Raw genomic sequence first — 13376 nt, forward strand, 5'->3', positions numbered from 1 at the left:
ATCCAAAAGAATGTAGAAAAAGAAGAAAAAGTGAATAAAGAACAAATGGGTCTACCATAGCCACAGACAATGGGGCGATGAGGGCCTGGGGCGGGGGAGGGGGCAGGGGAGGCTAGAGGGGGTCAATGGGGGAAAATGGGGGTCATATGTAATACTTTCAACAAAAAAGAATTATTTTTAATAAAGGACAAATGGGCCTAATAGAAGGCAAATACAAATAGCAAGATGGTAGGTTTAAAAACATTCATAACAATAATCACATTAAAGATGGCAATGTGGGTAAATGCCGGTACTCACAACCACATCAAAATTACAGAACAACCATCATTCAGAAACACCTGAAATCTGGCTGAATGGAAGTCCTACAACTAGAGAAGTTGTCCTCTTTCTAGGACATTGATGGCATTAACAGTACTTAGCCCTTCCTTGTCATCATCCAGACATTCCTGGTTTGATCTATGTAAGTTAAAGTTACAGATGCAGAAAATGCCCCACCATTTTTTCACTGCAATACCCTACCAGCACTACATAGGGTAGGAAATGAGTCAGGAAGAACATAATGGCTTGGCTGAAAAGATTATATATATCCTGGGTCTGCCAATTGAGGATATTAAGGAAATGTAAGATACATGGAAGAATTTTTTTCATCCTCTCCAAGTTACCAGCATGTAAAGTACTGGAAAGTAAATAGTGGAGGAAGGTGAAAACAGCCACAAAAATGAAAACTCCCTAGAACTATAAGCAAACTACACAAAATGCAAACTATACTGGGCCAAAGAACTTATTCCCATTTGGGTTTATTTGTGGCTGCAAGAGAGGTTAATAAATTAGGGAACAGTTTCAATGTACTGAGGGGTAAGCAATTGGCATAAGAATATTATTAAAATATTTTCTAAGAGTTGTGTGTGTTTCATTGTTGAAGTTGGTGCCGACAGTTAAGAAAGAAACAAATAAAATAAAGAAACCTCAAATCTTTTCTTTTTACTATACCCACTTCCAAAAGTTACAAAGCATCTTTAATACAATTTTCTCTGCCAGTCCTCAAGTGAATCAGTAAAACAGATAGAAACTCAAAATATAACTGTAATATTACACAAGATAATTAACTTTCTTTTAATAACTTAGTCAGTTCCAAAGTATTTCTGTCCAAAATGTGTAGGTGCAACAGGATGAACTTCAGTAGTTAAAATTGTGATATCTGGGAACTCTTGAATGATTGATTTGGCACCTTCAAAAAAAATAAAAGGAAGAAAATTATTATTAATGCAGGATTTTTGGTAACATTAGTTTGAATTCAGGAATTTTACGGTCAGTCACTAGGCCTCATATTGACAGAGGATAGAGAGCAATGACCTTTGAGTACCTAATGAGATTTGGTCTCTTAGTTTTTTAATGTCTGATATCTGAAAAGCTTTGATAGTAGTCAGATTACACCCTCGCTCACTCACTAATAAATTCTTACAATCAATTATTTCATATCCATGATTTGAAAAATATATTCAGTTATAGTTAAAGGCAGCTGGAATAAAGAGAAAATAGTTCTCTCTGAAAGTAGGATCATACGTAAGCTGATGGTTTCTCAACTGGAACACTGTGAAAGAAGTGCAAAGACTTCTTTGTTATGTCAGAGCAAGCTAGCTTTTAAGAAATTAGTACTCTAACTTTTGTGGGGAGGGTAGGAGGAGGGAGCAGGGAAAGAGAATAGCTAGTATCCCACTCAAACTAAAAAGCCATCGAAAGGCTACCAAAGAATATGATTTTTTCATCTATAATGTTAAAGAATAGTACACTATTGTAATGTATACTATTAGAACTAACACAGTAAGTTTTCCACCCCCAAAGGCAGACAACCCAATAATTATTTGGTTATCTCAATGTTTACAATGCCACCTGTTATATATAAAAGGATGACCAAGCATGTTACCCCTTGTCACCATCAACATTTGAACTACAGGTAATTTTTAAAATTATGAAACAGCAAAATAATCAATGGCCTACTGAATATAGCCCTCCCAAAATGGATACTTCATAACCGATTCAGGGTTGGCTGAAACTTGGAACCTTTGGAAATGAGGAAATGCCCTAAACAGAAGTCATATATTTCTCTTTCTCTTGAATTATGAAACAAATACAAATTCATTGTAGAAAATTTTGAAAATATAAAAAGTTAAAAAATAAATCACTTGCTCTGACCGGTTTGGCTCAGTGGATAGAGCGTCAGCCTGCGGACTGAAGGGTCCCAGGTTCGGTTCCAGTCAAGGGCATGTACCTTGGTTGCGGGCACATCCCCAGTGGGGGTGTGTGCAGGAGGCAGCTGATCGATGTTTCTCTCTCATCGATGTTTCTAGCTCTCTATCCCTCTCCCTTCCTCTCTGTAAAAAATCAATAAAATATATTTTAAAAAATAAATAAATCACTTAAGACTCCTACCAACCTAAGATAACCACTATTAATATTGTATGTGCATTTTAAAATGAAAATTGAAATAGTATTACACATCTGGCTAGCCTCTCTTGCTGAGGAAAGATTTATTAGGTTCCATGTTAAATCTAAGTCTGATTTTGGTAGTCATAATAGTCATAATTTGTATTAGTCATCTCAGAACTTGGTAATAACATTTAACACTAAATAATGCTGTTATTTTTTATCCTGCTCTTTTTCATTCACCAAATAGATTTTTTTGATGTCATTATTTTTCAAAAACATGATTTAACAGTTACATAATATTATATCCTTTGAATATATATTTATTTAACCATTCCCTTATCGTAAGCCATTTACATACTTTCAAATTGTTTTCTTACATGAAATATTTCTATATGCATCTATGATTTTTTTTTATTAGGATACTTTCATAACTGTCATAGATTGCATGGCAAAAAAACTATGGTCTTAAATTAGGCTTAACTTCCTCAAGAAATGGAGAACATAGTTTTCTCACGAGGCCCTTTGAGCAGAAGTCTAACTTTAAAAATTTCTGCTCTGCTTCACACTGCAAAGCTTACTTAAGTAAGACCACAGGGCTATCTAGAACCTCTAATTTCTTGATGTTTGGGAGCAGTTCTTGTACCCATATGAGGAACCAGGAGATATAGAGACCTTTTGGCTATTTACAGGCTCTACCAAACAGAGCCCCTAGGAAAATAAATCACAATCCCATTCCATGGGGTTAGTTCATGCTTTTCCATTTGAACAACATTAGAATGGTGTAAAATATTATCACTAAGCTTACAGATAAGAAACACAAGTTTAACTACCAAAATTAGATTTAGACTTAATGTGGAAGCAAATAAACTTTTTATCAGGATGAGAGGCTGGACAGATGCATACTTACCCACCCAACGACCATATGGAGCCCCAGTTACTGCCTCATGCTGAACTTACCATGAGGAGTGGAGAACAGACTGAGTAGGATGATAACACTGGGTTGAACTCCATGTTCTATAAGAACCTTTACAGCTTCAATTACAGTATTTCCAGTGCCTGAAATCAAATGACAACCAAATGAACTGTCAACTTTAACATTTTTCTCAAAATGTATTTGATGCTTATTTGAAGCAAAGGTAGCTTAATAATCTAACATAAGACACAATTAGGCAAAGCTTCATTATTTTTTTAAAATACATTTTATTGATTTTTTACAGAGAGGAAAGGAGAGGGATAGAGAGTTAGAAACATCATTGAGAGAGAAACATCGATCAGCTGCCTCCTGCACAACCCCTACTGGGGATGTGCCAGCAACCAAGGTATATGCCCTTGTCCGGAATCAAACCTGGGCCCCTTCAGTCCACAGGCTGACGCTCTATCCACTGAGCAAAACCGGTTAGGGCAAAGCTTCATTATTTTTAATGATGGACATGAAACATACACTTTACAGTTTTCAAAGGCACAACAAGCCCAAAATTCATTCAGTATTTGAGATATCAAATTTAACACCCACCCTCCATCCCAATCCCAGGAGACCATGCTATGTATGATCTGAGTAAGCTTAGAAAACAAAATACAATGAAGAAAAAAAAATTTACCTCCAGAGATGATAGATACATCCTTGAGAAAATCAATGCTATAACTCATTGGGCTAGTGAGGGGACATATTTCAATATATTTTCTGTATTCTATATATTTTGCCTCATTAGATCCGTTGCTTCAATGTGTTCATTCTAAGAAAGAAGCTCTTTGGAACTAATAAAGTTTGACTAATGTATATTCTCTTATTACTCAATAAACATTCTCCAGTGAACTGCCATGGGCAACTCCAAATGTAAGTGAGAAAAAAACATTTAAAAACAGTTTTTGCCTTATAAATGGTACCCAGAAGGTAGGCACTAAATTGAATTTAAACTCTAACCAAAGGTTACAGATTTAACTCAAGCCACTCACTGAGAATTGGGTACATCAGAAGGACTTTTCTCCTATAAATGTCTGGAGGGAACTTGGCATAATATACTTTGGCTCTTTGTGTCTCCTCATCACTCTGAATCAGGATCTTTCCAATACGTATGGATCGACAGCAATCTCGTAAACCTTGTTCCATTGCCTCACCTTGAAGAAGATAATAAAAAAGTAAAAAGGGGGTTAGGGGAGATATAATGAAAGTCCAAGAATAGGCCAAAGCAGTGTTTGTGACTGTTATTAATATAAAAAGGACACTGTCAAGACAGAAGCAATTCTTCTTAAGCTAACAGCTTTACTTCTGATACATTTATATTTTATACTTAATGCAGGTCAATGAAACTAGAATAAGCTAGTTTTATTGCTGGTTTGAAAATTTTCCATGATTACAAGAAAAAAAGTATTTTGTCAAGCTGCTCCCTGAGCTTTTCCAATATCAGGAATATTTCACTCTTATTACTTAAGGGAGCCTTTAAGCCACCTAAACTTGTTACTTCATCAGAAAAAATATAAAAGGTTTATGGAAGACTAAAGGCTACACACCTAACGATCTCCTTTTAGATCAAAGTGGCATCAGGAGACATCACTTAGCAATGACTTCAGTGGCAAAGTTTTTGCTGACAATGGAAAAATAGTGCATTGTTCCTTCCACCATGCCCCAGAAAACCACAATCAATAGCACCACCATCCACTTGGTTTCTAAACATGGAGCTATTCTGAGTCTGAATTCTTTTAAGGAAGTGTTTGCCAAAAGTCAATCATTGTCATACCACCTTAAGATTTTAGGCTACATCAGAATTCTACTTGTATTATTATTTACTTAATATTTTTAAGTTAATCATTTTTGTTTGCATGTACTTTAAGAAGAAACTTTATAATCACTACTGTATACATAGAAACAGTTTCTAACATATGTGAAAATTGACCAGTAGCTCTTGAGGTTAAAAACAACTGTGTTTATGCATCACCCATAGTCATCTGGTACACATTACGCATCTGAGGACCATGCTGCTGCCGTAGGGCAGGAGCTGGACTGAAACAGAAGAAATTGTAACTTAGAATCCCATATCCATTGTCTTTACCAGTATTAAAAGATTGAACAACATTGTCCTGAATATCCTAATACAAGGAAGCTTTAAAAAGCTACTTTAATTCAAGTATTCAGTTGTTCACAAATAGAACTTTATAGCCAGCGGAGCAAAGGGCATCCTATCTAATAAAGAGGGAATATGATCATTGACCCTCACGCCATCACAAAGATGGCGGCGCCCACAGCCAATAAGGAGGGAATATGCTCATTGACTGCCCTGCCCTCAAAGATGGCAGCGCCCACAGCCTAAGGCAATGGAAATTAAGAGAAAATAAACAAATGGGACTACATCAAAATAAAAAGCTTCTGCACAGCAAAGGAAACAATCAACAAAACAACAAGAAAGTCCACTGCATGGGAGAACATATTTGCCAATGTTATCACCGATAAGGGTTTAATCTCCAACATTTACAGGGAACTCATACAACTTAACAAAATGAAGATAAACAACCCAGTCAAAAAATGGGCAATGGTCCTAAATAGATACTTTTTGAAAGAAGACAGAAGAAAGGCCAAAAGACATATGAAAACATGTTCAAAGTCACTAATCATCCGAGAGATGCAAATCAAAACGACAATGTGGTACCATCTCACACTTGTCAGAATGGCTATCATCAACAAATCAACAAACGACAAGTGCTGGTGAGGATGCGGAGAAAAAGGAACCCTTGTGTACTGCTGGTAAGAATGCAGACTGATGCAGCCACTGTGGAGAACAGTATGGAGTTTCCTCAAAAAAACTAAAAATGGAACTCCCATTTGACCCAGTGATCCCACTTCTAGGTATATATCCCAAGAAACTAGAAACACCAATTAGAAAGGATATATGCACCCCTATGTTCATAGCAGCACAATTCACCATAGCTAAGATTTGGAAACAGCCTAAGTGCCAATCAGCAGATGAGTGGATTAAAAAAACAGTGGTACATCTATAGAATGGAATACTATGCTATGGTAAAAAAGGAGTTCTTACCATTTGCAACAGCGTGGATGGAACTGGAGAGCATTATGCTAAGTGAAATAAGCCAGTCAGAGAAAGATAAATATCACATGATCTCACTCATTTATGGAATATAATGAACAACATAAACTGATGAACAAAAACAGATCTGGAGACAGAGAAGCATCCATCAGACCGTCAAACCTCAGAGGGAAGGTAGGGGAGGGTGGAGGGAAGGGGGAGAGATCAACCAAAGGATGGCAGCGCCCACAGCCAACAAAGAGGGAATACGCTAATTGAATGCCATGCCCTCAAAGATGGCGGCACCCACAGCCAATAAGGAGGGAATATGCTAATTGAATGCCACACACTCAAAGATGGCGGCACCCACAGCCACAAGATGGCCTGCAGGGGAGGGCACTTGTGGGCGATCAGGCCAGCAGGGGAGGGCAGTTAGGGGTGACCGGGCCAGCCAGGGAGGGCAGTTGGGTCTGGGAGCCAGGCTTGTAGGGGAGGGCAGTTAGGGGTGACTGGGCCGGCAGGGGAGGGAAGTTAGGGATGACCAGGCCGGTGGGGAGAGCAGTTGGGGGCAACGAGGTCAGCAGGGGAGGGCAGTTGTGGGCAATCGGGCCAGCAGGGGAGCAGTTAGGCATCGATCAGGCTGTCAGGGGAGTGGTTAGGGGGTAATCAGGCTGGCAGGCAGAAGCAGTTAAGGGCAATCAGGCAGGCAGGCAGGCAAGCGGTTGGGAGCCAGCTTAGGGGGTGATCAGGCTGGCAGGCAGAAGCAGTTAGGGGCAATCAGGCAGGCAGGCAGGTGAGCATTTGGGAGCCAGCAGTCTCGGATTGTGAGAGGGATGTCCAACTGCCGGTTTAGGCCCAATCCCACAGGGGTCCCCAGATTGGAGAGGGTGCAGGCTGGGCTGAGGGGCACTCCCCTCCCCCCGGTGCACGAATTTCATGCACCAGGCCTCTAGTGTTAATATGTGTGTGTTTTTTAAAGTCCATCTGTTTCCATTGCAAGCAAGTGGGGCTTCCACTGTACCCTGTATCTTGTGGGGAAAAAAAATAATTAAATTGCTGAATAGAAATAATCATCCCTATGTAACACATATAGCTTCTAATTGTAGGCATGTAATTTTACTGCACAAAGGTTAGCTTATAAGGGTTATCAGTTGTACTCAAACCAAATACAGTATTTATGAGACCAGCAAAAACTGTAAATACCTAGAGTTAATGACAGTTAAGTGAATTTGCCTACATGGTCACATACTCATCAAATATAAAACTAAAATTACTAAACAGGTCATTCAGTCCAGCTCAAAAGAAATAAAAAACAGAAAAAAAATTTTCTCCAGCCCGGTATGCAAAGTTCTGTGGATTTGAAATTGTACCATCATTCATAAGTCTTCAAGCTGCTCTCTTCTCCCCAAGACAGCATTATCGCATCCTCCTATCCTCCCGTCCTCCCCTGAATATTTGTTAAATCTTTATTGTTGAAAGTATTACAGATGCCCCACCTTTTTCCCCCCTTGCTCCCCACCACCTGATCCCCACCCCACCCCAGGCCTTTACCACCCTATTGTCTATGTTAATGGGCAATGCATATCTATATATATAAAAGGCTAAGTGACTGACCACCTGTCCAACTGTCCGACTGACTGGCAGGTACATATGATGTGCACTGGCAATTTAAAAATAAATGTTGATTTGCGCATGCGCGATACATATAAAGCTCCCATTGAATTTCTTAATAGTATTACTCCTTCGGGAATGCCATGTCATAAATTAAAATTGAAAGTTGGTGCAATCATCATGCTATTGAGAAATCTTAAGAATAAATGGGGTCTTTAAAATGGTACTAGATTTATTATCGAAAGATTGCAACCTAACATAATCGAAGCTGAAGTATTAACAGGATCTGCGAAAGGAGGGGTTGTTCTGATTCAAAGAATTGATTTGTCCCCATCTGACACTGGCCTCCCATTTAAACTAATTGGAAGACAGTTTCCTGTAATGCCAGCATTTTTTATGACTATTAATAAATCACAAGGACAAACTCTAGACAGAGTTTCCTACCTGAACCCGTTTTTGGACATGGTCAGTTATATGTTGCTTTCTCTCGAGTTCAAAGAGCGTGTGACATTAAAGTTAAAGTTGTAAATACTTCATCATAAGGGAAATTAGTCAAGCACTCTGAAAGTGTTTTTACTCTTAATGTGGTATACAGGGAGATATTAGAATAGGTTTAATCAATTTTATCAGTAGTTTTTATCAATGTTGTTTTTATATCATGTTTTTGTTGTTTTTATATCATGTTTTGGTGTTGTTATATCATGTCTTTGTTGTTATTACATCATTTTCATATTGTTTATTTATTAATCAACTTATATATTATTTTCATACTAGAGGCCTGATGCACAAGATTTGTGCACTGGAGGGGGGGAGGTCCCTCAGCCCAGCCTGCGCCCTCTCGCAGTCCGGGACCCCTCGCTCCTTACCACCCACCTACAGAGGCGACGGGAGAGGCTCCTGCCACCACCTCTGCGCTTGCCAGCTGTGAGCCTAGCTTCTGAGGAGCACTCTCCCTGTGGGAGCACACTGACCACCAGGGGGCAGCTCCAGCATTGAGCAATCAGTCATCCCGCCATTTGGTCAATTTGCATATTAGCCTTTTATTATATAGGATACATTTTGCTAATTTTCTTTCATCTCTGATACTTCTATTATACAGAAAGGGTGAATAGTGATATTAAAATATTTCTTCTAATTAATTTCCTTTCAATGTGCACAAATCCATGCCCTGGGCCACTAATATGCATATAAGTTCTTTGGCTAATTTCTTCCCTTCTCCCTTTCCCTCTCCATCTGAGATTTGTCACTCTTGTTTCATGTATCCATGCCTCTGATTCTATTTTATTCATCAGTTTAATGTGCTCATTAGATTCCACATATAAGTGATATCATGCAATATTTGTCTTTCTCTGACTGGCTTGCTTTGCTTAGCATAATAATCTTCGGGTTACTCCATGCTATCTCAAAGGGTAAGAGATCCTTCCTCTTTTACAGCTATATAGTATTCCGTTGTATATTTGTATTACAGTGTGTTTTTTTAATTTATTTTATTCTTGAGAGTATTACAGATATCTCTCATTTCCCCCTTTTGTCCCCCTCTACCCATCTCCCACCCCATCCCAGACCTTCACCTATCTATTGTCTGTGTCCATGGGCTAGGCATATATACATGTAAGTTCTTTGGTTAATCTCTTCCCACCCTCCCTTCCCCCTTCCCTCTGAGATTCATCACAGTCTGTTCCATGTATCCATGCCTCTAGTTCTATTTTATTCATCACTTTATTGTGTTCATTAGATTTCATATATGAGTGAGATCATGTGATACTTGTCTTTCTCTGACTGGCTTATTTTGCTTAGCATAATACTCTCCAGGTCCTTCCATGCTGTCTCAAAGGGTAAGAAACCAATGTCTTTGTTTAAAACTCTTAAAGAGAGACTGTCATATACTTCTTTGTATTGTCTTCTGTGCTTAGTAAATTATCTTACACCTTTTGTTGCAGATCTTAGCTATTGTAAATAGCGCTGCTATGAACATAGGGGTGCATATATAATTTCTGATTGGTGTTTTAGAACTTTTAGGATATATTCCTAGAAGTGAGACCACTGGGTCAAATAGCAGTTCAATTTTTAATTTTTTGAGGAAACTCTATACTATTTTCCATAGTGGCTGCACCAGTCTACATTCCTACCAGCTGGCTTGCCCATGGGGCAGGCCACTAGGGAAGATGCTCTGCAGTTAAAATTAGCCAAACTCAGCAACACACAGGCCACAATTCCAATGCACCATGAGGATAAACAACACAGTGAGATTTAAGCTAAAGCATGCTTCAATTGTGACAGAAAATCTCATTTCTCTCCTGGGAAACGGCAAGTGTTTATATGCATGCAAATGGACAATATCACACATATGTGAACCTACCGCTTCTCATAATGCTGACGCCACAATTTCCCTTCTCAAATTTCACTCCTTCATACTTGTACCCTGTTGAAAATAAATCCAAAGAATGTATCTTTCATCATTGGAACAACCTACTTATTTCATAAAGTCCCTATGGTGTAAAGCAGATGGGTACTGAGCAATCCTTGTCCAGACATACTATATAATGTCTTAGGTTCCCTGTGAAAGTAATGAGAAGAGTCAAGACTTTTCATAGTTATTTCTTAATTATTAATAAGAAACCTGTGTGGATAATTGGGGGAGGTGGACTTCATCAAGTGGGAATAGGACATATGATAGCATAATATTCACAAACATATTCCTCAAATTGAATTCAGAGAATCACTGCACTCCACGAATGCTATAAACACCATCAATTCAACCAGCACCCACTGTGAGCCACAGCGGAGAGCCACCTCATTCTGTCCCTTTTATGAGCCTCCATTCTGCCTTTAAAAGCAAAAGAAAGAGACAGAAATCATTACCAAGACATGTACAACTCTTGGTCTCATCCTGAATCTGTTTCAATTATGCAGCAAGCTCATCTCCCAATTTAGTGTCAAACTTTGAATAGAACAGCTTCCATTATTTACTAAAAAACCAAACCAGAATTTTAAATCCCTGAAACAAGGATCTTTGGCTGCTTTCTATTTTAGTAGCACAAAGTACCTTCTCTAATTCTCATTATTTTTATTTTTATTTTTTACTTCTCATCCTTTTATTTGGAGTTTTAATGCCAAACCAGTCCACCCATTTGCTTCCCCACAGAGATGAAGATAAATTGCCAGCAATTCTTAACTCTGGTCCCAATGGGCTGTCATCAAAGGCATCACCTGCATGCTGAAGAATATTTATTAACCCTTAACTTAAATTGACAAGCAAGCCATTAACAAAAAGTCATCCACATAAATTTCTTTACTAAATGTCTCTAGGTTTATTAAGTTGTTTAAAAGAACAGCTCCACCTGGACTCCACATTCTGCATACTAATTTATGCAGGCTGGTTTTAGTTCCATTTCCCCCCAATTCAAACTCAGAATTTTTATGAGAAAAATATTACAGTAACAGCTGTGATTACCCGTTGGAGTGGTCACCATGCATTCTTTATAAGGCAGCTGATTCAATCCCTCTTCCACAACAAGTCTGATCTAGAAAGTAAAAGAAAGAATAAGTTGAAAATCTGCTAAGAATTTCTTGTTACCTGTTAGTATCCGGAGCTGAACACTAGGCAAAATTTAGAAACAAACTAGGCAAGGATTTAGCTTATGGAGGAAGGAAGGGGGCCCCTATCGTGTGTCTGATATAGAGATAGATCCAAATGCCAGGCTGCTTGTTAGTAGGTATTCAACCCTGGTTAGGCATCTGATTGCCCAAAAATAAAAAGACTCAAGTATGCCTTATGATTCTCATTCAGTCAGTCCAGGCTATTTTAAAAGAGATGCAAAATTACAGCAAGTGACAAGAGTCATGGCAGACAGCCTTGGAAGTAATAAACTTCTTGTTACTCTGGAAATAGTGCCTAAAGAGAACTTCTTTGCCTTGTTCAGTACTTTGAAATTGTTCAATTAGATTGTTTTTAACTAGGCCCACCATAATCCAAAGAAAGCCTGAAACTTCTTAATAAGAAATAAATGAGTGGATAGAGTTAAGCCAATGAGTGGTAGGAAGCGGTTGGATGCATTGAGGTTTGTCAGCTAAACAATAAAGTCTCATAGTGATCTTAATGTGTGGAATAGAGAAAAGAATCCATCAGAACTACAAGGAACAGCCTCCAAAAACCAGATACAATATTCCTTCCAATAAGCAAGCACCTGGAGTCTACAATCAATATTACACTATTTTCTACAATCAATATTACACTATTGGTTGAGAATCAGAAACAGCTGGTAGAAATGCAGCCCCCATGCTCTGGTGTCACAACACATCACCCTGTTGTTGCCAATAAAAGTATCAATGCTATTGGGTGTGGAGAGAGCAGAGCGCCTGAAGAATGGCTTCTCTGTGTACAACACATCCAACAGCAACTTGGGCTTACTCCTCACGGGTGGCAGAATACTATGGCCTTCCTGTGACATTATACCCTATACATTAAAAAAAGTATCAATGCTAAATGGGCCAGCACTTTATCAATCTGCAGCACCACACAGAATGTCCAGGAACCTCATAAATACTGGGTGTGTGCACACTCACTTCTAACCACCAACTTCTGTGGAGGTTAATGTTTCTTATGAGCAAACTAGTGCCCCGGTGCATGAATTTGTGCACATTGAAAGGAAATTAATTAGAGGAAATATATTAATATCACTATTCGCCCTTTATAATAGGTGTCAACCAAATTCACAATCAACAATGACAGATGGATCACATGCGTGCTATTGGTACCAGCAAGAGTTTTATATGTATTGTGCATGCACGATTCAACTTAGCCTTTTATATATATATACACTAGAGGCCCGGTGCATGAATTCGTGCACAGGTTGGGTCCAGCAGGCCTGCCCCAATGGGGGCCCATAGGGCAGGGCCGGCCATGGGGTCTAATGCTGGAAGCTGTAGCTTTCCCCCCCGCTGGATCTAATTATACTTTAAGGATGGCCAAAAGAAAACCCACAACAGAACTGTTTTGCATTTCACATGCCATGAGATGAAGTTGTTTCTGTGTTGTTTGCAAACGTATATCAAGATGGATGATGGCCCTTGAATGATTTTTTTGCAAATCACGGGGCTTTGCCCTCAGTTTCCCAATATGATCTTCATGTCTATTTGTTTAAAAGTTTTTCTGTTTTTGAATGTGCCTACTCTTCACTGTTGCTCCTGGAAGCCTGTGGGTCCTCTTCGCTGCCCCCTTTTAAAGAGAGATTGAAAGCTCACCTAATCTGAAAGGCTCCACAATTTCACCAAATCCCCACCCAGCCTCTCTACATTCCTCAGCAAAGGGCCGCCATCCCG

General features: G+C 39.0%; 1 protein-coding gene across 1 annotated transcript in view; it reads right to left on the reverse strand.

Moving 5' to 3' along the window:
• Positions 1 to 960: 960 nt before the first annotated feature.
• Positions 961 to 13376, reverse strand: part of LOC102243994 (uracil phosphoribosyltransferase homolog) — a 22661-nt gene continuing 10245 nt past the window's right edge. Inside the window, exons 5-9 of the mRNA XM_014536262.1 lie at positions 11509 to 11578; positions 10414 to 10476; positions 4381 to 4542; positions 3385 to 3483; positions 961 to 1228 (exon numbers count right to left, since the gene is read on the reverse strand). Coding sequence (XP_014391748.1) covers positions 1122 to 1228; positions 3385 to 3483; positions 4381 to 4542; positions 10414 to 10476; positions 11509 to 11578 — 501 coding nt within the window. The 3' untranslated portion in view covers positions 961 to 1121. The remainder of the gene's footprint in view (positions 1229 to 3384; positions 3484 to 4380; positions 4543 to 10413; positions 10477 to 11508; positions 11579 to 13376) is intronic.

Source organism: Myotis brandtii, unplaced genomic scaffold (assembly GCF_000412655.1).
Source record: "Myotis brandtii unplaced genomic scaffold, ASM41265v1 scaffold1581, whole genome shotgun sequence".
Classification (NCBI taxonomy): Eukaryota; Metazoa; Chordata; class Mammalia; order Chiroptera; family Vespertilionidae; genus Myotis; species Myotis brandtii.